At 49.6% G+C, this 26593-nt stretch overlaps 1 protein-coding gene across 5 annotated transcripts in view; it reads right to left on the bottom strand.

Annotated features, from left to right (window-relative positions):
* Tmod1 (tropomodulin 1) overlaps positions 1 to 24587 on the bottom strand; it is a 77379-nt gene extending 52792 nt beyond the window's left edge. Inside the window, exons 1-2 of one of the 5 annotated variants that reach the window (XM_078047855.1) lie at positions 24431 to 24587; positions 3890 to 4058 (exon numbers count right to left, since the gene is read on the bottom strand). In XM_078047855.1, the coding sequence (XP_077903981.1) occupies positions 3890 to 4058; positions 24431 to 24546 (285 nt within the window). In that variant the 5' untranslated portion in view covers positions 24547 to 24587. Of the gene's footprint in view, positions 1 to 3889; positions 4059 to 24081; positions 24196 to 24430 lie in introns of those variants that run through there. The other 4 variants (XM_005326305.5, XM_078047856.1, XM_040286082.2 and 1 more) reach the window with 4 other exon arrangements.
* Positions 24588 to 26593: the final 2006 nt, after the last annotated feature.

Here is a 26593-nt window from a genome sequence, read left to right as displayed (position 1 = left end):
TTGCCAGGTTAGTGACATGGTTCCCAGCTGGGGCCTGGGCTTGGTCCTTAGGGCTACACTCTCAGTTCTGGGATGGCGCCTTCCCCTGTCCCCTCCTCACTCCTGGGACGAATGCTGGTCTCTGATCCTTGTCATCAGATGTCCTATTTACAGTTGCAGCCTCACCTAACATCCCCACCCAGTGGCTCAGGGAAACTCCAACAGGGCAAAAGGACAGTCACAGCAGGCCTGTGGGACCCTGGGGGTCCACTGGTTCCTCCCTGGGAATAGCAAGTGTTCTGTGGCATTGCAGGAAGGGCTGTGGAGAAGGTCAGGCCCTTCCTTGCCTTCAAGAGCACTTGCCACTAACAGGTGGACAGGACCGGGGGCTCACGCCCAAGCCCCCTCTCCGTCCCTTCTGGTACCCCTTATAGTCCCTCTGTGCTGAGAGTCAGCTCCTGAAGTCACTAAAGCACACGGAGTCACTGCTCCTTGAGGGCTCCCCAGGCTACTGAGAGAAGTCCACTCTTGTCTGCCTTGCCACCCTGCCCCATCTCCAGCCCCTGACCCCTTTCTAGTCACATCTAACATTCCACAGAAATCACCAAGGCTCCCTCTCCCAGTTTCTTCCCACATGGACCGTCCCTTCCGCAGCCCGTGCTAGACGCCTTCACCTGGAGTTCTTCATTTTTAATTATTGACTTTGGAAAATCTAGGGCCCAGTTCCAATATCACCTGCTCTGGAGCCTCCCACCAAGAGGTAATCCTGAGCCCCCTGTCTGCCCCACATAGGACCTGATTATTACACCTGCTTTTACCACCCTAAGTCCTGAAGGGCAGGATCCCTGTTGGTGCCCAACACAGGGCCCTGCGCTGGGCAGGTAACTGAGTCACATTTATCAAATTGACTAGAAGCAGCCATTACATCCCCTTTTGTTCTAACTTTCAAAAGCTGTTTGTTCTTGAAATTCTATGAACAGTAATCTAGGATAGAATTAGAACAGAATAATTTTGCAGCAGAGAAGCGGAAGCTGGATTGTTTTGCTGGCCTCTGTTGCTCATTTCTGCAGCCGTGCAGCCTAGCAGGAGGAGACAGGCGGGAAGGCGGAGGAACCTCAGCTCCCTCCACCCACACTGCCTTCTGATCAGCAGAAGCTGCCTCTCCAGGGCATTGTCTCCTCGTGGCTGGGCAGGGGAAAGCTGCGAAAAGCAAGATGAGGACACTTTGCTGGAAGGATCTGTCATCCCATGGGGCATGGGTCCCAGACCCTAGTCGAGGATTCTGGGTTATCTGGAAAGAAGCCACTTCATGGAGTCTGGGGATAAGACCAGGTGATAAGCTCATGGAAGCTTAGTCCTGAAAGGGACCAACCAACTCCAGCATGTCATGGATGGGACATTGATGCCTAGAGAAGGACAGGAACTGGCCCCGGGTCACACTGGGTATCAGAGACAGGAGTGGAAATGGGACCTCTAACCTCCAGTTTTGCATTTCTCCTGCTGTACTGTGCTCCCCAAACATCAGCAGTGAGATTATCTGTGGGCTAGGGAAACGATAGTGAGGTGCTTTTTTCAAAAAAATTGTTTGTTCGGTAGATCACTGTTAGGCCAGAGTTGAACAAAGACTATTTTTTAAAGGCATGAAACATTCCATTTTTAATTAAAAATACATCAAATAGAAATGCACCAAATTCAGTAGCATTCATTATCTGCCTTCTTTGTGCTAAGCATAGACCTGGGTGCTGGGATATAATTTTAGCATGAAGACCCTGCCCCTTACTCCAGCATGGCTTGCCAAAGAACACACTACCAGGGAGCCTTCTGCTTATCAATACTGGGTATCCTGACGACAGAGGTGAATTCTGAGCATTAAATTAAAACTTCTTCAATGTGCCAACTATGAAATGCAATGATAAAACATCAAACAAGTGACAGGAATTCTTCTAGTCCTTTATTTCTCAACTAATTCATTCCACAATGCATGTTTCCCTCCATCCAAAAGCACTGCACTTGACAGAACAGTTGAATGGCCCTTGGAAGACCCAGTGACAGCAGCAGCCAGGTAGGTGTCCGTGGCCTGCAGGGCCCTAGTCAAGGTGCTCCAGGAGGCTGCGCATGCTCTGAATCAGGGGGCCAATTTATGGCCATAGGCAGGATTCACAGGCTTAGGAGTCAAGGTTGGAAATGGGAGTAGCAGTACTCACAGTGTCCCCAGGGACTCCTGGCAACATTTTTGCTTCCTGTTCTCTTGACCTTAGGCTCTGCTTGTCTAAAAGTATCAGGGCAACAAGAGGAATACTTTCTCTCACTGGAGGCATAAGGATTCCGTTGGACAGGAAGGTAAGGCCTCCCCCTGGCTACCTGGACTCCTTGTGCCTGGGAATCAACAGGCTGAGAAGGCAGCCACAGTGCTGGCTGGGGTGGCTGATCCCAGCCACCAAGTGGAAACTGTACCCCCAGTTCACAGTAGAGGGGACAAAGCCTGAGCTTGGAACATGGGAGGTCCTGTGGGCATCTCTCAGTATCGCCATGCCCTGTGATCAAGGTCAATGGAAAAGTCAACCACCCACCCCAGGAGGACTACACACGGCTGAGAGCCTTCAGAATGAAAGTCCTCAATCAGCTGAGGTGCTTCCTAAAAGCAACAGGATGACAGAACGGGTGGTAGAAAGAAGTCATTTTAAATACAAGCCGCCCTGCATCTGACTAGTTATAGGAATGAGGACTATAATTATCATGAATATTTCCTTTGTTTTATGAATGTGTATATGTAGTGAATATCTTTAGTTTTCCCCTCTCATTTCATTATTATGTAACATAAGCTGTTATTGACTTTACACCATTGTGGAGTTTTGTTCCATACCCCCCCACCCCCGCTGAATACTGGGAAACCAGGGGCACTTTACCAGTGAGGTATATTCCCAATCCTTTTATTTTTCATTTCTTGCTAAGTTGCCCAGGCTGGTCTTGAACTTGCAATCCTCCTGCCTCAGAATCCCAAATCACCAGGATTACAGGATGTATGCCACCACCCTTGACTATATTTGATAGTAATGAAGTATTGTTCATTTTCTATCATAATGTTTAGGTTACAGAATTTGGAGAAGAGTCAACAGCATTCAAGAACTTTACCACCCCTTCTGGGGAATAGGTTCATTTGTTCCCTGTGGTACACAGATTGGTTGTATCGTGTTAGGCAGAAGTACAACCTGGTACTGCCTTTATTTGAAAATTAGTTATGGTTCAAAGAGATGCCAGGTTGACAAGAAGAGGACTTGTGGCGGTTGGTTTTATGAGCCAACTTGTCGGGCCACAGTTCCCAGACACTTGGTGGAACCTCATTCTGGTTGTATCTGTGAGAGCTCGTCTGGATGAGATTACAATTTGCATCTGAAGACTGAGGACAGCAGGCTGCCCCCAGGGGTGGGCCCAGTCCAATCTGTCCAAAGCTCAAACAGAACAAAGAAGCCAATCCTCCTGTCAGGGTGCCCTGTTTCCTCCTGTCTGGCCACCTGAAGTTGGGGCACTGATTTCTGCCGTTGGACTCAAACTAAAACATTGCCTCTTCCCGGGCCTTCTGCTCACCAGCAGGTAGACCCCAGCTGCACCCCAGCTCTCCTTGTCTCCAGCTTCTGCAGATCTTGAGATCTGTCAATTTCCAAAATCATTTGAGCCAACTGCTCATAGTAACCCTCTGTTTACCTATCTGTATCTACCCCTATCCCATCGGATTGGTTTTCCTGGAGAACTCTAAACAGCACTTTTTAAGAAACCATACAAAGACATCATTATTCAGTGTCACTGCCATTTAAGGACAGGGCAGTGGCAATGAGGAAGACACGCCTGCCCACCCAGTGCTGAGGGCGCGGCCCCTGACCTGGGGCAGCATGTTCCCCTAGTGTCCACTCACATCAGGGTCCAGCTCGTCCAGCTCATTTTCCAGCGTCCTGAGCTCTTCCTCTGTGAGGGCTCCAAGGATTTCGTCTTCGTCCAGGTCACGGTATTTTTCTAGCTCTCGTCTGTAGGACATGGTGTGGTGGGATTTACCTTTGTCTTCGAGTTTCTGTGTGATCTGTGACCTACCGGAAAGAGAGAAATCTTAGACTCTCCTTAGGTTTGTTCTCAAGTGAAAGGATGCTTGTCCCTCACAAGGCGGCCTGGTCCTGTTTTACGAATTGCCAGGATAATTATTATCATGCTGGAAATAGCTCTTTGGGTTGGGGCCTAATTCTCTAAGAAACTGAACAAGGTAGAACCCCTAGGTGGGTGGTTGAATGGGTTCACGTTGGTTGTAAGGGGCACAGCTACTGATGATGAGCAAATGGGTGATTGAAATGGCTTGAAAACAATTTTATTCTTCAAATAGTTCACATTCTTTTCCAGGCAACCCTCCCCCTCTACCCGAGGCCCCAATGGGAATCATGGGGACAGCTCCGCCAGACTGCATTTTAAAGGGAAAATGCAGTGTCCGTGATTCATTGAAGACCTACAGTGGACAGGCCCTTCACCTACCACAACTCATTCAATCCTGACCAAACAGAGGCTCTATAAGAGCTAACTTTGACTACCAAACGCCAAGCCACATGTTAAACACATCATGAACATTTTCAAACTTAACCCATGAGGGCTATTTATCATCACTTTCAGAGACGGGGACATTGGACTTAGGTTAAGTGAGTCACCCACATCACATTGTACAAATTGTTACTTCAGTCTGTTGGCTTTTCAAGCCTGTATTGTCTCAAAACATTTTTGATAGAGTCACTTAATGTCCTGGCGGGGGACACTGTCTAGCCTGGGCCCTTCATTTCACTCTCGAGGGAGTTGGTCCAAAGGGAAGAAGTGATTGGCTCATGGGAACCAGGGAGGCCAGGGCCCGCGCCTGTTCTCTCTCATTGGAGAGGGATGCCGTTGGGTTCCCTTTTCACAGATGAAACTCAGCTCCTGTGTTGAGACTCTGTGTCTGCTACTTTCTAGAGCCATGAGATTCCCTTCCCTGTTAACTCTTTCCAACTTCTCAGCATATCCTGTAAACCAGATTTTTAAATTAAAGCCATTTATCCATGAAGAACTGGAGGGATGGCCTGGGGCCTGACTTGGGACTCCTGATATCAGTACATGAGTGCTTCCCACTGTACCACACACAGTCTCTTGCAGTTGGGGGGACAATGGGGCATTGAGTCCTTCTATCCATCAGCATGACAAAAATTGTCCAATAACATGAGAATCCCAGTTTGTACTTCACCTCCCCGAGGAGCCTTGATGACCCCTCACAAACCCAAGTGCATCGTGGCTTGGCACTGGGCCCACACCTCTCCATGCAACTCCTGTGAATGTCCCCCACGTGGCTTCCCATGGGCAGGATCGGGAGTCCCCACAGAGCTCCCCACCCTAGAAGTTTCTCATGGGACTGAGCCCAATTCCAGTCCCCTACCTGCCTTTGTTGATCAGTCAGCCCGGAGGAGGCTCTGGGCCCGTCTCCTCCTGGGAAAGGTAAACCTGCTGCAGAGCTGCTGTATCTCTGCGTCTGCATCTGTCTCCACCTGTCCTGAGCCCCCAGCCATCTCTCCTGATGGGTAGGTGGGGGATGCAACAGCTTGCAAGTTCCTTAAGTACCGAGGGACAGAAGCAGTGCCATGGGTTGAACTGTGTCCCCTCCAAATTTATATGTTGTAGTTCTAACCCCCAGTACCTCAGTGACTCAGTAACACAAGGAAGGAGGGAGCCTTACTTAGAATGTGACCCTTATAGGGTCTTTGCTGATATAATTAATCAAGTTTAGGCAAGGTCATACAGGAGTAGGATGAGCATCTAATCCAATGTGACTGGTATCCTAATAGAGGAAATTCGGACAGAGGCATACACACGAGAAGGACATTATGTGACGATGCACAGTCAGGAGAATGTTTCTATGAGCTATGGAGAGCCAGAAAACACCAGAAGCTGGGGGAGAAGCCTTGAACTTGTTCTTCACAGCCCTCAGAAGAAACCATTTCTGCCAACACCTTGACCTTGGACTTCTAACCTCCAGAACTTCAAGACAATAAATTCCTATTGTTCCAGACACCCAGTGTGAGGCACTTTGTTCCAGCAGCCCTCGCACACTTACATAATTGCTATCCCCATCTCCACAGCAGCTTTATTCAGACCCCCATGCAAACAAACAAACAAACAAACAAAACCTGTGACTCAGCTGTGAAGTGACTAATGGAGTTTTCCACAGGAGAGAAAAATGAAACAAGAAAACAACCACCCGATCTACAACCTAGAATTGGTTGTTAATTGAAAGCAATTAAAAGTAACCTAAAATAAACTAAAAAAGCAAAGCTGAGTTTTCGTTTCAAGGAGAGAGTACATTTTATTAGTGTGTCTGCACGTGTGTGGGCACATTTTTAGGAGAAATCTGAAGACGTGACGGCCGGCTTGATAAGGAGGACTTGCCTCCCAAATACAGCAACCCCAGCTCCATCCTTTCCTCTAAGAATGGCTCAGCCTGGTCTGACGTCTTCCTTTGACCAGACCCCAAGAATGCAGTGTTCAGACCATAAATGGGCCCCCCTTTGATCCATTTCCATTTTCTTCCAAAGAAAGCACAGCTGTCTGACAATGCTTTGGTATAGATGAAAAACCTTCCTTGAGGTCCTTGGAAGCAACCTAATTTGGATTTTCCTAAGTGAAGCCAGAAGAGAAGGAGGATCTGTGATCTCTATCCTAAGGCCAAGAGGGACCCTACTGAAGGGCTCAGAGGTTTCCAGACCAACTCACAGAGATGTCCGGAGGGGCCTCCAAACTGGCACCCCGTGGACTACAAAACACAGTTTTTTAATGATTTGTCTCTCAGAGGTTCTTGTGCTGGAAACTTGGCCCTCAGTGTGGTGGCGTTGAAGTGGTAGAACCTTTAAAAAGTGGGGCAGAGCAGTAGGTCATTGGGTCATGGAAGGTGTTGCCCTTTGGAGGGATTAATGCTGCTTTTATGGAAGGAGTTAGTTCTTGCCAGAGGGTGTTGTTATAAAAAAAGCAAGACTGGCCCTCCCGACTCTCCAGCTTCCTATCTTGCCATGTGATTTCTTCCTCTCATATACATTCCCAGCGTCGTGTCATATATCATGTTGTGACGTGGCCAGGAGGGCCCTCACCTGGGATCTTCAGCCTCCAAAATTGAGCTGAATAAACTTCTTCATAAAGTACCCAGCCTCCGGTAGTTTGTTCGAGCAACAGAAAGTAGGCTAACACAGTTCTTGAACAGGTTTTAGGTTGTGTCAGGTTCTCCGAGATCTAGACTTTAGCACTTCTCTGAGTTTTCTTATGCTACTCTGCAATGGATGTCTCCAAGAGGGGTAGGTTGCAAACAGAGTTCCCCAATCTTTTTGACATGTCACCATGTCTCTAAGAAACTGCTCCCGGAATTGGAATCTCATGAAATAAAGTTTGAAAAACAAAACAAAACCCAGTCACCTCTGGTACATACTAGGGAACCTCTTAGAACTACCCAAGAAGGGGTGTTACAGGGACAGGACCAGACAGGATATAGCTCCAGGGAAACCAAACAGTTTGAGGACCCCAGGAGCTTCCTGTGCTTGTATATATATCATATATATCTTTGTCAGCTAATTCCTTTTCTAGATGACTGGCAATAAAACCATAGATAAAGAATCATAGATGGGACCCTTGGGAATGAGTGAGCCAAGACAAGGAAACGGGGAGAAAGAAATCCATAGGAAAGCCAGCTGGGGCAGAAGGAACTGAAGACTGAGCCAGAGAGCAAAGGAGGTGATGGATACGGGGTCTGCTAGTGGCAGCAGGCCACCCCCAGAGATGCCACACCCAGGGGTGCGATCATCAAATTTCCTGAGTTTCCTCTTATGGCACCCAAGAGAGTTAATGATTTGTTTCCCAGAGGTTCTTGTACTGGAAGCTTGGCCCCCAGTGTGGCGTTGAAGTGGTAGAACCATTTATACACCCCAAGGTGTGGCTGAACTCAAAATCCCTATTTCATGGGATTTAAAAAGCCCTTTCTAGTGTCAAGTGTCCTGTGAATATTACAGAGCGATGAGGCATTGCACTAAATAATCTGGGAAGAATGGAGGACTCCGAAGGTAAACGATGGCTCATCCACTTGGCTCCCAGCAGTGGGTTCTGGAAAGTAGGATTCTCCTGTGGTTGGTGGCCTGGAGAGCTAGAGGCAAGGAGGACATGGAATGGGGGAAGAAGAAACTAGCACATTACTAGAGCCCACGGCAAGCCCAGGCTTAAAGTACAGCGTGGAAGAGATTGCATGTTAGAGCTGTTAATATAAGGCCTCTGTTTCCTAATAAAAGAGGTGTCAGGGATGGAACACGGACTGAAGTTCCCAGGACTTTGGTTGCAGGCCTAGTTGTAATAGAAATTCCCTGAGTGACCCACACTAAGTTCCTCCCCTCCTCTGGGCCTCCAATTCTAGAATAGATAGAATTGGATGGCATGGGCAGTTTTTAAACTGAGCTCTCAGAAGACCCCTGAGAAAGTGCCTCCAGATCCCTGTAGGGATTTAAGGTTAAGTGAGGGGGCCCACCTCTAATTTTACCTGATTTTTATTTGGGATTGTGGTTAAGATTTCTCTTGAACAAAGAATTGTGCAGCTCAAATAAACAGTTGAAAAGTCACTGGGCTGATTTCTTGTGAGAAGAATAGTGCTCATCCCATAGGATGCGTCAGGGCTAAGTGTCCCTAAGCAGATGAGACGGGGCCTGTGGCTGGTACGCAGTCCACCTGGTCTCAACAAGTGCCAGTCATTACAATGAGGCCTGGCCTTGTGTCTGGCCCAGAGGTACAGGAAATGCAGACACCTGGGTTCTGGTCTGTGGTCCTTGGGACCCTGGAAAATTCCTGGTCTTCTCAGATCCTATTTACCATCTTTAATGTGGACTGTGGACGGATTGGACCAGGCCTGGGGTTGGGGGATGAGAATCCCAGAGCAGAGCGACAAGCAGGAAGGGTATGAATGATGAAGGGGCAGGGACTCTAAGCATGACCCTCCAGAGCCAGAACAGCTCCTCTGTCACCTGCCTTATAAATTGGGTCCTGAGTAAAAGCTCTTGAGAAAAAGAAACGGGCAGCTAGGTAAATTTAAAAACGCAATGAAGTGAAACGTAAGTCTTCCAAATCTGTGGACTATTTTATACTTACAGCTCATCCTGCCAACCCTGCATCTCCAAGGCAGAAGCCTTAAGCCTCTGCTAAATATAAAAAATAGAATTTACAAGCTGTGCCAGGAAATAAAACTTGGCAGATTGGACAGTAAAAATTATGGGTCAAGGGCTGAGGCCATCCATCAGGGCAGCAGCAGAAGCGAAGGCTCTAAGAAGGGGGTGCTCCTAGTACGCAGTGCTCCTGCATCTCGCAGGAGGTGAGCACGTCGTTCACTTCTGCCCGCGTTCCTCCAGCACCTTCTGTGAGGGGACGCTTTGGGAGGAGTCACTTAAGAGTCTTGATTTATGGACCGCACTTCCCCAGGCGCAGGAAGAGCAGAGTCACAAGTTCAAAAGAATATTTTCCAGTTACACTCTCTTCTCATTTCCATTGGGGAACATCTTGAAGATGGGCAAAGCAAGGTTGGGTCCCCACTTGACCCTTCAGAGACATCTCCTGGTGCATGGGTGTCTCTTTTGGAACACACTTTGGTAAAGGGATTTTATGTCACCATCCCTCATTCCTAAATCCTGCATCTCAGGACTATGCTCTCTGCCCTCTGCTCCCACTTTAGCTTCAGAGACATGAGAGAGCTAGTAATGTCCCCTGCCCTCCCTAGAGAGCTAACTCCAAAAGAAACATGGCTCATGCAGCCAGACTTTATATCATGGGACACCCTCTACTCTCAGCTGATTGGACAGAGTGGGTGTCTGGCTGGAGAGCAGCCAAGTGATTGGCTGGTCTATGGCCTATGAGCTGGCCTAAGACAAAGTGGGGGGGGAAGAAGAAGGAGAATGGGGGGGACTGGGAAGGAAAGAAGGGGAAAGTGGGGAAGGAGGGGAGTTGGCAGTGAGCTTCTTCATTTGATTGTGTATTCGTTTCGCGGCTGCCCTAACAGAGTTCCACAAACTGAGTGGCTTCACTGAAGCCTGGCGGAGGGAACTCAGGTGGTGTGGGCAGGGGGCCCTTCTGAGGGCCCCCAGGGAGAGTCTGCTACAGGCCTCTTTCCTCACTCTGGTAGCCTCAGGCCTAGAGTTGACATTCTCTGCGCCCTGTGTCCTGTTCCCTCTGTAGATGTCAGCATTTCCCCTTTTTATAAAGACGTAAGTCAGACCGCACTAGGGACACCCTAGTAACCTTAATCTTAACTTGATCCTTTGCAAAGACCCTATTTCTGAGTAAAGTCCCATTCACAGGTACATCTTGGTGGGAGTAGGGGGACACAATTCAACCTCTAACAGTCTTGACCTGGGACATAAAGAGAGCATGGGGCTGGAGTGACCGTGTGGACACTGAGGCTGTGTGGGAAGTGATGTGGCAAGGGGGCCATAGTCCTCATGAGAGGGACAGTTCATGCAACCTGAGAGAAGGCGAAGGCTGGGCCCTACAGGTACCAGGCCCCTGTTCCCTCAGGCCTGGAAGGCCATGGCTTAAGTCTGGTTTCCACAGACTCCTGTCCTCCCACAATCCTTACAAGGTCACGCTGTCCCCATGCCATCCTTGCTGTACCGAGACACCGTGAAGGAGTCTCTGTTCCTTACAGCTAAACGAGAAGGCAAGCTCAAACCATGGCTTCCCTCTTCCTTCGTGACCCTGCCTCCTCCCTCCTGGACAATGCCCTGCTCCCAGTGTTCAGGTGGTGATGACTTAGGTGGCCGCTCTCCAGCCTTCCTGAGTCATGGCTCCCTGCCAGGCACTTCTTCCTAGAGTCCCCCACTCCCCACGTGGCTAGCCCTGAGCCACTGCCCCCAGATCACCTTGTCCCCATCTCCACACCTGGCTTCTGGCACCTCTGTTGCCTTCAGCCACCTAGGCCAAACATCTGCCTCCCGCCTCTGTCCATCCCCATGTCTAACAGTGTCTCTCTCTCTCTCTCTCTCTCTCTTTAAATTGTGATAATAACACACATCGCGTAGACTTTCTACCATGTTTGTTTTGGAGCTGGAGCTGGGACCCTGGGCCTTGTGCACACTACGGGAGTCCTCCACTTCTGCGCTACCCCCAGCCTTCCCCATTTTCAGCGTGTAGTTCTGTAGCATGAAGCGCGTTCCCATCATTGCGACCATCACCACTGGGCATTCTGGAATGCTTTCCTCTATCCCACAGGAAATCCTGTGCCCCTTACACACTCACTGCCCACTCCCTGCTCTGCCCTGCCCCCAGCACCCACTGTGTCCCTCCCTGTCTCTGTGAACTTAGGACGACTGCATGGGGCTCACAGGAGTAGAATCGTAGCCTGGTGTGCCTGGGACCCTGGCCTGTCACTCTGCCTCAGCTCTCCTTCCTTCCTGGCCACATTCACCTTAGCCCCCGAATAATCTTGGTGAAAGTCACTCCCATGCTGTTCCCAGGGGCAAACTGCCCCTATGGCTCTCCATTAGGGCAGACTGACAGCGTCCTCCCCTCCTAGGGTTTGAGACCCTCGGGACCTGGGGACCTCTGGAGCCTTCCCAGCCCCTAACCCCGCTGCAGGCCTTCCCCTTTGCACTATAAAGACTACCTGTCCCAGAGCATCCCTGGAATTCCAGCCCTAGGTCCTGCTGATGCTGGTCTATAGCCTGGAATGTTCTCTCCCCACCCCTGTGCCCTCAAAGCCTCAGGAAGCCCTCAAAGTGCCTTCCTTCCCCCACACAGGCTCCCAGCCCTCTCTCCTGGCACAACCTCTGTGGGTGGCCATATGGAAGCAGCGCTCCCCTGCCTAGTGCAAGAGACGCTGGCTCCCTCACCTCTCTGTGCCCACAGGTGGGGCCCAGGAGAGGGCCGTGATCACCTGTCCACATCTCAGCCCTGGTCTGCCTCAGAAGAAAGGTGTGATTTTTGCAAACTGAACTGAACTGTCAGGGAACAGAGCGAACAAACAAATCCTACCCCAGGCCAGCAGACCAGCAAGGGAAGAGTCAGCCAGCACTCGGCTGGCTGTCTAAGGCGTAGACAAGTGAGTAAGGGAAGTTTGGTGTCACTTCCTCAGAGTTCAGAGTTGAGGTCAAGGTCATAAAATATGATTGGATAATTATGCCAATAGCCATCCTTCCCATGTGCAGAGAGCTTTGCAGCTTATAAAAACAACCACTTTTACAGCTGCAGTTCCATGTCCCCGGGTGTGTTGTCACCCATGATGGGGTCCAGACAGAGGAGAGGCATGGGGAGCGGAGAGGCAAAGGGAGAGAGCTGGACGAGGGGACTAAGCTGGACCACCAAGGTCCAAGTTCCATGTCTGCTTGCTTCCCCCAGGAGCTCCTCCCTAAGGTGGCCCAGCTTCTCACCCTGCCTTGCAGAACTCTCCCAGGCAGGGAGGCCCCCAGAATTTGCTGAGTCCAGTGCAAAATGAAAATGTGGGGCCCTTTGTTCAAAAGGGAAGATACTAAACTATGAGGTTGTTCTGTTCATTTTCTCTCTCTCCATCTGTCAAAGTGTTTTTTAGTTATTATTTAACGCTGTGACCCCCCGCCCCAGGTGTCCACTGGCTGCCAGTTTCCCCCTCCTGCAGATGCAGGATGGACACAGGCTGCCCTGGAAGTGGGGTGTCAATCCAGGTCAGTTCCCTTCCCACGGGTCATTGCCCCAGCATCATCCATCCCTGTCTTGGGTCCCTAGTGTCTTGGACCAGATGCTGCAATATAATGAGGGTTTTGCAACCTCTGGGCAAGACACTAGGTACCTGGAAGGGGTGCTGAGAGGCTTGCCCTATAGGGTTTCCAGCTGAATGCACATGGTAGGAATGCAGAGGGATCCAGTGGCAGCTGGGCAGGAGTGGGGAGGGCCACAGTGTCCAGTGACAGGGGAGCGGGACTCCATGAACCCATGCCAGGAAGCAGAGAGGCAGCAGGAGGAGGAACCTATGTGAGCTGAGGTTCGAAGCCCTGGTGAATGCTCCATTGTCCACTCGGGTTTCCCCTTAAAAATGCAACTTGAGCCAGGTGCAGGGATTACACACCTGTAATCCCAGAGGCTCAGGGTGCTGGCACAGGAGGATGGCAAGTTCAAAGCCACCCTCAGCAACTTTGTGAGGCCCTAAGCAACTCAGGGAGAACCTGAATCTAAAGAAAATATAAAAAAAAGGCTGGGGATGTGGCTTGGTGGTTAGACACCCCCGGTACAAGAAAAAAAAAATTCAACTTCAAAAATAAAAAATTCTTAATAATTTCAAGTTATTGACTGCTGAGCATTCAACCAAGCCCAGGTTCCTCTGAGAGCAGGGTTCTGGGCACCTGCACAGGTGTGCAATCTGTTCCTAGGTCTGACACACACCCTGAAGGTCTCACAGCCAGACTCAGTCTTGTTGCAGCTGTGACCAGTCCTCCCTAGTGACTTTCAACCCATTAAAATGTCCAATCCCTGGGGGCATTAGGAAGCTGTCAATGCACAATGGCAGAGGGAGCACTGGATAGGAGTCGGGGTCCTGCTTACAAATCCTAACTCGGGTTGAAAACTGGCGGTGTGATCTTGAGCCAGTTGCTGTATTTCTCTGGGATGGTGTCCCATGTGCCAATTCTTCATCCACCACCCTTGGAGGAGGAGGGAGCGATGGGCTAAGCCAGGAGCCCCTCTTTACAGACACCTCACCTTGGGTCAGCCTGGTTACAGATGAGCCTGGGCCTGGGGCTCCCTCGGACCTGCAATAGGATCCCTGCCCCGCCTCTCCGACAGCAGCCCCGCCCTCTGACAGCAGCCCCGCCCCTCCGACAGCAGCCCCGCCCCTCCGACAGCAGCCCCGCCCCTCTGACAGCAGCCCCGCCCTCTGACAGCAGCCCCGCCCCTCTGACAGCAGCCTTCACAGAGCAGCGCTTGGAGCCTGGACTGCACGCTCTCCTCAGGGGGTGTGAGGTCGTGATAAGGGGCCCGGCAGTTCAGATTACTCCTCTCTTCCCCCTCCCCACAGTCCCCCGATTGGGCCCAACAAGCCACCTGCAAGCCCAGCATGGGTAGACACGGCTCAGCAGCCACGAGGAAGACGTGGGGTTCTCAGTGACCGTCCATGGCACGCTATTGCCATGTTGGCCCCAGAGCTGGGGAGATCTCAGCTGTACTGATGAAAGCAGGGTGTCAAACAAGGGCCACGGTCGCTGGCTTTTGTGCAAGAACCCAACTCTGGGCCTTTGCTCTTTTGTTGGGGAGGGAATTTTTTTCTTTTTTCACAAGGCATAGATTGTAGACAGTCTAGTACAAGCCTTAAGTGTAAAACTCACCAAATTTTCACCAATATATATACACACACTTATGGAAAAACTCAGGTGAAGATACAGGACATTTCTAACCCCAGAAGACTTTCTTATACCGCCCTCCCAGTCAACCTCCCTTACAGGTAACTATGATTTTGGTCTTCAAAATCACAGATTAGCTTTGACTGTGTTGAACATCGTATGTCCTTGGGCTTGGCTTCTTTCACCCAACCCTATGTTTGTGAGATTCATCTGTGCTGTTTCATTTAGCAATGGTTTGTTCTTTTTCATTCCTCTGTAGTATTCCATTATATGCAATGTACCATAATTGATGTATTTGCTCTACTGTTATGGACATTTAGGTTATTTCTAATATTTGGAAACTAGAAATAGTGCTATGAGTCTGTTTTTCAGTAGAAATAACCACTTACTTTTTCTTGATTATGTACCCATAATAGGATATGCTGGGTCATAGAGTAGGCATATATTTAGTTTCAGTAGATATTGTCAGTTTTCTAAAGTGATGGTACCATTTTACTTTCCCACCAGCAATGTGTGAGAGTTCTAGTTGCTCCACGTCCTTGCTAACTCTTGGTATTGTCAGTACTTTTCAGCTTAGCCATTCTGGTGGAAGGTAGGGTGCCTCACTGTTTCCCTGATGACTAAGGATGCTGAGCGCTCACATTTCATATGTCCGCTGGCCACATAGGTGACTTCTTCTGTGCATGTGGCCTTCTCTCGGGTAATGCTGACTGATACAGAGAAGGTGAGCAGCTGTCGTGTGCAGAAAGACCATGAGGAACGTGGTCCCTCTCTGTAACCCCTACTGGGCTGACCCAGGGAAAAGGTAACTGAAATGGTCTTGGTTTCCCAGAGGGCAGAAGACATGGATTCACCGAGATCACCAAGACATAGATCAGCCTAAGGAAGTTTCTAACAATAATAATGCCCAGGGATGCACTGGACTGGCTCATGAGGGAGGGAGCCCTGTCACTATGGGCTTGAGGAGATGACAGAGCACTAGATGAAGTCTTCCAGAGAGGGCAGGTGCCTCGGCTGGTGGTGGCTATAGGGGAGCTGACAAGATGAGACTTAAGGCCCTGTAAGGCCTGGTACTATCATGGAAGACGTAGTGAACAGAGGAGGCTCGGCTCTTGTTAAAAGGCTTCTTTTCTGGCTTGTCCGCCCTTATTTTCTCTGGCTGAGCTCATTCTCTTAGTCATACAGGAAAGCACCTTCCAAAAAAGCAGGGACACTAAACATAGTGTTTGACTCTGTCGATTTTTGCAGCTGCTGTGAGCCCCATCCCAGAGCACCGTGAGCCTTGGAGGTCCATGCGTGAGTGAGTCGAAGCTGTCAAATGGTTTAAATTAGAAAGGTAGGTGTGGGTGTGGGTGTGAGTGTGCATATGCGCAAGCAACCCATATCTTTGTTTTGCATCTCTTGGGGCCAAGGCAGTGTCTGAGTCACCACAGGGGTCATTGTAAGCAAGAGTTCCAGGAAAGGATTCTGAAAGCATCTCCCTGTGCCAGCTGCCTGCCCACCTGCCCTGGAAACAGCTGTCGTCCTCTTGGTGGCTCCTTCCCCCACTTCTCTGCAGCTTCCCTCATCCAGGCCACCCCTGGCTCCCCCAGGCTCAGCTCCAGCTCTTTCACCTTCCTCCACACCAGTTCGAGAGGGTTCCAGGGAGCCAATATCATAGCACAAACGGCAGAGGCCGCCAGAGGTCCTTGGGGGGACTGCATTGTCCTGCTGCACCCCATCTCGCCTGAGACTGAAAGCTGCTGGAGGGCAAGCATCTCCGTGTCCCAGGGGCCTGCACAAAGCCCCACACCTATCAGGCGCTGTTTATTGAATGAATGAATGAATGAATGCACAGCATTATTATCGGATTTGACAGCCACAATCTAGAAAGCACTGGTAGAATAAACTTGAACTTGTAGAAAAGCTTGTGGGCCTCACTCCTATTCTCATTCTTTGTTTTATAAATGCAAACCTTGTCACCTTAACCCGCAGCAGCTGGTAGCGTACTTTTTTTTGTATTTTCTGAACAAACAATATGAAAATTAGCGTGAACAATGGCAAAAGGCAAATGGCAAATCGGAAAAAAATATATATTTGCTGTACACAGAACAAAAGGCTAATTTGTTTACTCGACAGAGAGTTCTTACAAGAGCAAACAACAAAAACAGAACTGCCCTGGGGCAACGTGGGAAGAGGAAAGGAATAGGTGATTCACATAAAAAGAAGTCCAAATGGCCAATGGACATGTGAACAGGTAACAAACCTGGCCCAGAATGACAGAAAAGCAAATTCAAAAATGAAGTATCAGCTTCATCTATCAGAATGACAAAGACAGAAGACGTGGCGCTTGCCAGTGTTCCAGCCAGGGGGAGATCTGCGGTCTCCCAGGGACTGGAGTATATGCTGGTGTAGCCTCTTCACCGCAACAGAAGCCACATCCGTCAAGGTCCTCACACCCTTGGACTCAGCAATTCCACTTTAGGAATTTAGTCTACTAGTTTGCTCACCGAATTGAACAAAGATAAACGTCCAAATTGGCTGGTACAATCTGTATCGGCAAGAAACCTGGGAACCCCATAGAAGTTCATCAACAGGATTTTGGAGAAATAAATTATAGTACAGAGAAGCAATGGAGTACCACCCACACCCTCCTTCAGGCTGCAATTGACCATTATGTCACTGTACCTTCTATAGCAAGCACTTGCCATAATTCTTGCACACCAGGCACCATGCTTAGCTCTTATGTACATTATTTCATGTAATTTTTGGGGGGTGGTGGGGTGGGGTACTGGGATTGAACACAGGGGTGCTTAACCAGTGAGCCACATCCTCAGTCTTTTTAATTTTTATTTAGAGACAGGGTCTCCCTAAATTCCTTAGGGCTTTGCTAAGTTTGCTGAGGCTGGCTTTAAACTTTCGATGCTCCTGCCTCAGCCTCCCAAGCCGCTGGGATTACAGGCGTGCGCCACTGTGCCTGGCTATTTAATGTAAGCTTAGTAACTTTTATCATCCCGATTTTATAGATGAAGAAATTTCAGTGTGGAGAAGTGAAGTAACTGGACTCTTGTCGGTATCCTAGGGTTGCCACAACAAATGACCACAAGCGAGACAGCTTAACACAACAGAAATGTATTCTGTCACAGTTCACAAGGCCAGAAATCTAAAATGGAGGTGTCTGGCAGGGCCTGCTCCTTCTGGGAGAATCAGGGAAAGGAGGATCAGTCCTATTCCTCTCTCCTGGCTTCGGGTGAGCTGGCAAGCCCTGGCTTTCCTGGGATTGCTGCCCCATCACTTGGAGCTCTGATTCCTACCTCCATGGCTTCCTCGGTGTGGGTGTTCACCTTCCTTACAAGGACACCAGTGACCATCCAGAAAGCTCAGCAGCAGCAGAGCCGTATTCAAATCTAGGCAGGAAATCTGATTGTACCTGTGATCCCTGCTCCCTTCCCAGAATAGCTCACACTTACATAACGCTGACACTGTCCCAAGCGCTGTCCTAAGCATTTTACACGTGACTAATTTAATCCCCACAATCACCCCACTTTGTCGATGGGGAAACCAAAGCACAGCGTGTAGAGTCTGTAACTGAGAGACCTGAGATTGGAAGCCATGGGGATGGTCTGCAGAGTCCATGTTCTTAACCACTCTGCTAAACTGCCTTCTACCCAGTGCCCTATCCTGATACTATATGGAGAACAGAAACGTTTCTCTCTTCTGAAAGATGGATGTTCCAACTTCTATTGGATATAAAGAGCCCTCCGATCCATCTTGACTCCTTTTTCCCGTGGCTTCCATGACTCATCTCAGAGCTGATCTGAGTGTCCAAATACAGTGGCTGTCTCCAGCCAGCATGCAGCAGGATTTTCTCTCCTTATTCCCTGTGTTTGGTGTCTTTAACCTGCTTTTGAATGGACTTCAGGGGGACCCTCATGCCCACTGAAATGACAAGGTTACTGTTGTGTGTATGAATGTGTTCACTTTTCCCGGGCAAGGGTTCACAGTGCTAATTAGATCCTTAAAGAGTTTCACCATCCTCATCTTCAAGGTTTCTGCCCTTTTAAATTGACCTGTTCTTACCAGTTACATTGCCTGCATAGGTTTTATTTTAAGCCATCTCAGGCCTTTTTAATGGGGTTAGGTGGAACCTGATATAAAATCCATAAACAGATGCGTGCAATATCACAATCCAGTCCAAACGTTTAGATCTTCCCCAGTTTGCATGGAGGAAGTCTCTTCCTGTCTCTTCTCCATCACCTTCACATGTATTCACTTCTGAGCGGTTTTGCTGTCTCAGAGTGTCAGCTGTCTTGGGTCCCCATCCCAGTACTGGCCAGACATTCATCCTGTGCTCACAGACATCAAACTTGGAAGCAGTTTCTTGGCCAGGAAGAGCCCTTGATTTTGAGCCAGGGCTTAGATAAATTCATTTGTGGATTTTATAAAACCCTATCTTAAATGCAACAGGCAGAAGAGAACATCAATGGCCGGCACTCACCTTGATGCTTAACCTGTGGTGGCTTGTGACTGCAGGATCAGTATCACCTAATTATGACTATTAGAGCTTGTTAGGAGAAATGAGGCTTATTGTCTAATAAACATATTAGTGCTTATTAGAAGTAAGGAGTTCATTAGAAATTCAGAATCTCAAGCCTCATCTTATACCTGTTGAACCGGAACTTGCTCTTTTTAAAGAGATCCCAAATAACTAAAGTGGACATTAAAAAGTTAGGAAGTCCTGACACAACATTAGGACTCTCATCCCTCAAGCTGATGGAACCCCAAAGAGCACTTCAGTTTTCTGGAATTTGCTCTCCAGCCAGATGACCTGGAGCAATGCCTGATGGGGTTCACTGTCCAGTTACATAAAGGGGGTGGTTATACCTGCCGTTTCTCCCTGTGAGTTTCAGTGAAATCATGGATTGGTTCACTAGCTATCACTGTGTGGGGGCCCTTAGGGACTGGGGACTTGGCAGGGAGCAGAACGGGTGGCATGTGCCCTCATGGATCGGGTGGTCTGCTGGAACAGGAAATCTTGCTGCAAGGGCTGGCTGGTGTTGAGTGACAGTCGCGGAGATCACAGAGCTTGGTTTTGCTTGTTCTTTACTCCTTCATTCATCCAACAGGCAGCCATTAATTCAGCCCTAAAGTGCTCACACTACGTCAACGGCTGAGCCATGAGGCAGACCCCTGGGGGGCAGAAATAAATGAACCACAAACCCCATGCTCAAGGGGGTTTCAGTCTCCCCACAGATGGACAGGTCAGTGGATGGTGCCAGTCAGAACACACCGTGACTGGAGCCGAGGGCAGTGGGAGCACAGATGTGGCACCGAGGAGCTCTGTTCTGAAGGATGACGGCATTCCAGGCAGAAGGGACAACAGAAGCAGGAAGACCCCGTGGGCTTGGGCCATGATCAGAAGGCACACAGATTCGGAGGAGGGTCTACCCCAATCTGTGTGATTTCAAAGAAGTAGATTGGGACCATGGTAAGGAAACGGGTCTGCAGGAGGAAAGGGGACTCCTTGAAATGGAAGTGACACGGTGGTCACAGCTCCACTTCACAGAGATCTTCTGACAACTGGAGTGGTGGATAGAACTGACAGGACTGGGTGGCCTTACGTAAGGGTGGGGAAGGAAAGGGAGGCTTCTGGCTTGGTGGCTGGGTGGACGGTGTCGTTGGCAACTAAGCTGGGGACACAGGAAGAGGACGGGGGAAGAGCCTGGGTCTGGCCTGCTGGACTGGAGTGCCTTTGGGACATCCTATTGCTCTTGTCCAACTGGCAGGAGTTACAGATGCCTGCAGTTGAGGACAGAGGTCCAGGCCGACACAGAACTCGGGATCACAGGGTGGTCAGAATCATGGGAGTGGATGAGACTGTGAGAGGGTGTGGGCTGGGAGGAGAGGAGGGCTATGAGTGGCACCAGCTTTGAAGGGAGAGGCAAAAAGCCAGTCCATGAAGAAGGCTGACGGAGGCCAAGAGACATATCTGCTCCCACGCTTCCTCTGGGCAAAACATCTGGTGGTCATAACCTACCGCCCACCACAGTCATCTCCAGGACCAGCCTGGGGGCACCATCCTACTGACCCCAGAGTGAGGGGTGGCTGGGGCTGGGGACCCTGGGCAGATAAAATAAGACAGGGGTGAGGTCCGTCTCCCTCTCCCTCCCTCTTTTCTCCCCAGGCCAGGTAAGGTCCAGCTCTTTCACAAAGCTCCTTTTTGCAAAAAGACATTAGAGAAGGAGAAATGGAAACAATGCTTGAGTTTGTTTATTTTTTCAGATCAGAGAAGGATCTAGCACCTCCTAATACCAAGAAAACTGTCCAGACCTTGTCCTAGGTTGACTCCAGTGAGCTCACTCTTTCATTATCATTACAAGCAAAGAGAATCAAATCATGTCCAACCACGATCAACCAAAAAAGTAAAGGGAGGAAGTGACCCCGGAACTGTGCTATCTCACATTGCTCCATAGTAGAAGGCCTGTGGCTTTAAGCTGATAATGGCTCTTAGCAGCCAAATAATTGATCTATCTGGTGTTCTGGCTTTAAGGGAAAGTGAGCAGGCATCTTTAGAAATGTTGGCAGCCTGGCTGGTCCATTAGTAAGACTGAAAAATCAAAACATTGACTGGAAAAGGCCATTATGACTGGGCTCAGTAGGAGTCATTGATAGATGATGTCATTTCAGAAATAAGCAAGCCAAGGTCAGGAGGCCCCTGGGCAGGTCAAGCCACCCTTCATGGCCCATCACCCAGCTCCTTTGCAGATACTGAAATCTGCCAGGGGACATAGGGGCCTCCAGCCAGAATCTGCCTTCTTTTACCCTTTTTTGCTCAACCTGGTTCCAGAGGATGAAGACCACCTGTGGGATCTGTGACATTTAGCAAGTCATTAAGGAAGATCCTCAATTCTGACCCCTTAGGTTCTTCTATTATTGCCTTTCCCTCTCCTGTGTTCTTCTCCTCCATCACAGTCTTCCTCCCTCTGTGCTCTGTCCCTGGCTCCTACCACCTTCCCCTTCCTTCTCCCTTCCTTATCTAAGCTTTTTTTTTTTTTTTTTTTTTTGGCACTAGAGTGCTTAATCACTGAGCCACATCTCCAGCCTTTCTTATATTTTATTTAGAGACAGGGTCTTGCTGAGTTGCTCAGGGCCACATTAAGTTGCTGAGGCTGGCTTTGAAATAAAGATCCTCCTGTCTCAGCCTCCTGAGCTGCTGAGATTACAGGTATATGCCACCTGTTCCAACATTTAAGCTTTTAAAAAGAGCTGGAAATTATTTCCATTTCAGCTCCCACCTCTGTCCCTCACCAACAATAATAATACCATCACGAGGTGCCCAGCTCTGCGCTGAGGGCTTTCCCAGAATCCTCTCAATCCCCACAGCAAACCTGGAGGAAATGAATGAAGTTCTTATCCCCACTGTTAGGAGCAGGAAACTGAGGTTTGGGCAAGGGTCACTGGTAGATCGTGTTTTTGAATCCTCTGCAATGCCCTGGTGAAATTCACCCATGCCCTCTGTCAAATCCAATATTCCTTCCCTAGCTCTCGCCACCCTCTCTCTCTGAAACAAATGTTATTGCCCACTTCTCTCTTTCTTGAGGTTTTGGGAAGCCACTTTCTGCTGCTTCTTTCCCAACCTCTCCTCACCAGGGAATGCCTCAGATTTCATGCCTGGCACTTTAAGTTCCTCATGCTGGAAAGTCTTCCAATTGAGAGTCTGAGCCCTCTTGATTCCCTCCACTAGAGACCATTTGGCCACTCCTCATTGCTCAAGGTCACTCTGGGTGGGCAGCAGAGCTGGGGCTGGAGCCAGGGATTCTGACCCCCAGGCCAGACCTCCCTTGATACTCACAGCTGCCACTACCTGCTCCCTGTTTTCATATTTTGCTGAGCTGCAGGAAACCACCCTACCCTAGAGTAGCTAGAAGGTGTGAGACCCTGATAAGATGGGGCGGAGGCTATTTTTAGAGGACTCTGGCTTTCCACTTAGGCTGCTAGGAACCCAGGGGCCAATGACTGAGGAAAAAGTGGGTTTAAAAGACTAGCTCACCAGAGAGAACACACTAAAGGGATGGTGCTCCTTGTTTTTCATCTGTCTGCTTATTGTGCAGCTTGAATGGATGAGAACCTTGTTACATGGCTCTATTTCTCCTTAATTATTTTACCTCTGAGGCTTTGAGATGGTTATGGAGAAAATGTAATAGAGGCATTAGGAACAAAACTGAGCCTTCTAGGGTGACAGCACCATTGCTCTAGCAAAGGAAAGTCCTGTTCAGTAGCAGATCACAAAAGAGGGGCATAGACTAGGTGCTCAGAGGGTCCCAAGACCTGCTTGCACAGCGGGAAGGGTCGGAAAGAGATGGGGAAAAACAGGCGGAGCCTGCAGACCTGCTGTTCTGCAGCGTGACCTTGAGCAGGGGGCTCTGAGGCGCTTCGGGACAAGATGGCCGTCACCTGGGGAGAAAGATGGAGCCCTCGGGGTGCTCTGAGGTCTTAGCACCTGGGTTCAGGGGCGGGCTGTGTGATGTGGACACCTAATATTAGGCCAAGTGGTTTTCAAGAGTCTGAGCGGGCAAAGATGAGCACTTCAAAGAGGGCCGATAACGGAAGTGGTGGGTGGGCAAGAGGAGGGAGCGGTGCAGCTCCGAGGGCATGTCATAGGTGTTTTACAGACGGGGAAACTGAGGCCAGGGAGCTCTGGACTGGAACCCTTGGCCCTGCCCAGTTCACTGGGTCTAAAGCTGTATGGGTCCCTTGCTGTTTTGCAAGGCGATGGCTACCCAGCGGACAGTAAGCACCCCCGGGAGTGTATGACACAGGGTATTGGAGGGCTCTAGTGGGTTTTAGAATACACCCGATTCGGGGATCCACCAGTCTCTGAGTTCTGCAACCCCTCCTGATGTGGGCGGCTGTGCCCAGCGTGTCCCAGGCCTGGAGCTGGTGAACAGGTGGTGGGAGCGCAGGCGGTCACGAACCCGCCCCGCCGCTCTCACCGCCGCGCTCCTAGCTCCATTGCGGGGACCTAACCTCTCCCTGCAAACCCGGAAAGCGAGGTCCAGAGAAGGGTAGGACCCTACCCGGGCCACTCCACTAGCTGACCGTAGCGAGGGGGCTCCTGTCTCCAGGCTGATTCCCGCTCCGCCCGGCTGCGTAAAGCGCGTGTGGTGGTGCTTTAAACCTTGCCATCTCCCGCAGTTTGGGAAACTTTTCCTGCCACAGGCCGGTTCAGCGCGAACCCGGGATCCGCGTCCCCGGAGCCTCGTGCTCCCACTCCCACCCCCAGACTCTCCGCGGGTGGAGGAGGCCGCGCCCCGGGGCCCGGCTCCGCGGGCACCTGCACCCAGCAGCGCGCCCCGCGGGCGCTCAGGCCGGCAGCACCGGAGACCAGCGGCGGCGGGGAGTCCGTTCCACCAGGACCCCGGGCCCCGGCGCTGCTCTGCCAGAGCCCCCGGCTCTTTCTGGCGTTTACAGGCGCGGCTCAGAGGGCGGGCGCCCTGGCCCGGGCCATGCGCGCCAGGCGGCTGGGAGCGGAGCGCCGGGGGAGCGGAGCGCGGGGCGCCGGACCCCGACACCCGGGCTCCCCGGTCCCGATGGCAATCCGAGGCGGCAGCTATTTATAGAGAGAGCCACGCTCAGTCCCTCTTGGCGGCGGCGGCGACAGCTGAATATTTTGCCCAGATATGGCTGGGGCCCCGGCGCGGGGGCAGGGAGCCCCGCAAGCACGAGAGGGACCCTAGGAGGGTGGGGGGCTTACCGGGACGCGGAGCGGCGAGGACGGCGCGGGCGCGGGCGCGGGCGGCGGCGGGGCGAGCGCGGGCGGCAGGCGGGCGAGCGGAGCGCGGGGCTGGACGAGCTGGGGCGGGCGGGCGCTGAGGGCTCCAGGGGGTGGGAGCCAGGGGCGGGCCCGGCTCCGCGCTGTCACCGCGCCCCGCCCCGCCCGCCGCCCTCCCCACCCCCAACTCGGGGTCGCCCGAGCTCAGCGCAAGGTCCCGGGACCCAGAACGACACCCGCTGGGTGGGAGCTCAGGGCGGAAAAAAAAAAAAAAGGTTTGGATGCCGGCTCCGCAGCCGAGGGAATGTGTTATCTGCCCTTTCCCACTTACCCCAGGAAGTTTAAGCGATGTAGAGTTGTTTGGAAAAAGGTGGGCAGATTTTTAATTCCCTCGGGGTCTAGAATTTTTAAGAGGTCCTCACAGTGGACGGAGCAAGGCCAGCCCATCGGCTGCCGCACCTTCTCCTTGCATTGAAGTAGAGATCTATCCCATCTTAGCAGCGCAGCTAGGTCTGGCAGGAGCCCAGGCTTTAATAACTATCATTTGGTGAACGTGTAATTCCAACACAGAATCGAATATCATTCTCTCCACTCTACTGAGAGAGAATAGAGCGTCCAACGAACGTCTTAAAATAACCACCACAAAAAGTCCCACTTTCTCAAAAGGCTGTGTTTTCCAGAACAAACCACCTAAACCCAAACAGAAATTTTAAGTATTATAATAAACAAAACAAATGGCTCATACAAAGGAATTTGTAGGGATGTGGGGACACATCTCCATTTGGATTATTATGGAAAAGTTTTTGAAGGAGGAAACCCTAATAAAATAAGCTCTTTAATCCTGGAATATAGATTACTAATGAGAGAAACACTTTAAAAAACATTTAAAAATATTTTCACAAAGATGTATTTCTATATTATAAAACTCACAGGTATAAGACTCTTTTCAAGGCGTATGTGCCATATATTTTAAAACAAAGCAGTGATTTAATATTTCAGATTATTTATAAACATTTTTGTTGTGGTCTCAAACATATAAGAGCACACAACATAAATGTGCTTCCTGATCTTTCTTTTCTATTCTCTCCTCTTTTTTAATACTGAGCTACATCCTCACACCTTTTGATTTTTCTAGACAGGGTCTCCTAAATTGCTGAGGCTGGCCTTGAACTTTTGATCTTCCAGCCTCAGCCTCCTGAGTTGCTGGGATTACAGGTGTGCACCATCTGGCCTGGCTATTTCCTGACTTTTAAAGGCATGAACATTTGTGCAAACCAATCCTCTGTCAGGACGTGTCAGAAGCCCAGAAACCAGCCTGTTGCTTCTTGGTCTTAGCTCCCTCCCAAAGATGCTCAACTTCTTGACCCTTAGGGTAATCTATCCTGATTTCCTGAGCCTCTACAATTTGTTTCTATTTGCTCAACTCTGTGAGATAAATCCATGACGTTTCACGTACCTGTAATTTGTTCTTATTGCTGTGGAGTTTTCCATCATATGAATATACCATTAGTTGAAAAAAATCCATTTTACTATTAAGGAACATCGAGTCCTGTAACTACTATGAAAAGTGTTACTGTTAACATTTTTTTGCCAATATATTCTGCACCAGCGCACACACTGCTTTTGGAAGTACAGGGTTGCAGAATATGACCAACCTTAACTTTAGAAGAGAGAAGCCTGAACTCTTCCAAAGTTCCGTTTTACACAGCAGTTTTACATCTTCAATACCACTGAGGAAAACTGAAACAGTCATTCTGGTCCATGAGTAATAGTATCTAGTTGAGGTTCCAGCTTGCCTTCCCCGTGGCCTTTTTATATGGTCAGTTGGATTTCCTCCTTTGTGAGGTATTTGTTCAAATGTATTCTTCTGAATAGTTGTACTGAACATTCAATATACTTCTCAGGGGGGATATCCTCTACTCTGCTTTGCTATCTCACCTTCTTTACAATGTCTTTTCAGGAAAGGTGCTCTTAGTTTTAATACAATGTATCAATCTTTTTTCCTTATTGGTAGTACTTTGTGTGTTCCATTTAAGAATTCTTTCCTAGACCTGAATTTTGAAGGTGTTTTTCTGTCTTAGCTTTCACTGTTTAGGTTTTCAATCCACCTGGAACTGACTTAGGAATATGGTATGAGGGAGAGGCCAAGTAATTTATCAAACTGTCCTAACACCAGATTAATTTTACACTTACATCAGCAACTAATTGATTTTAAAAATGGAAACACTGTCTAAAGTCAGTGAAGTAGAAACCACTTCTTCCTTACTTGTAGACATTTGAGAATTTTTGCCTTTTTGGGGGGGGGGTAAGAAAAGAGACCATTATAAAAAAATCCACACTATTTTATTTCACTTAAACATCAGAATTTTAAAATTTCATCATAAATATTTTAATCAATTGGCATAATACTCTTGATTTTGAACCACTTTAATTGTAAATATTAAATGTTTTTTTTTAAAGCTAGAGATAATTTCTACTGTTATCTTGTCTCTAC

This window comes from Ictidomys tridecemlineatus, chromosome 4, assembly GCF_052094955.1.
Source record: "Ictidomys tridecemlineatus isolate mIctTri1 chromosome 4, mIctTri1.hap1, whole genome shotgun sequence".
NCBI classification, from domain to species: Eukaryota; Metazoa; Chordata; class Mammalia; order Rodentia; family Sciuridae; genus Ictidomys; species Ictidomys tridecemlineatus.
This window is presented reverse-complemented; position numbering and strand designations above follow the sequence as displayed.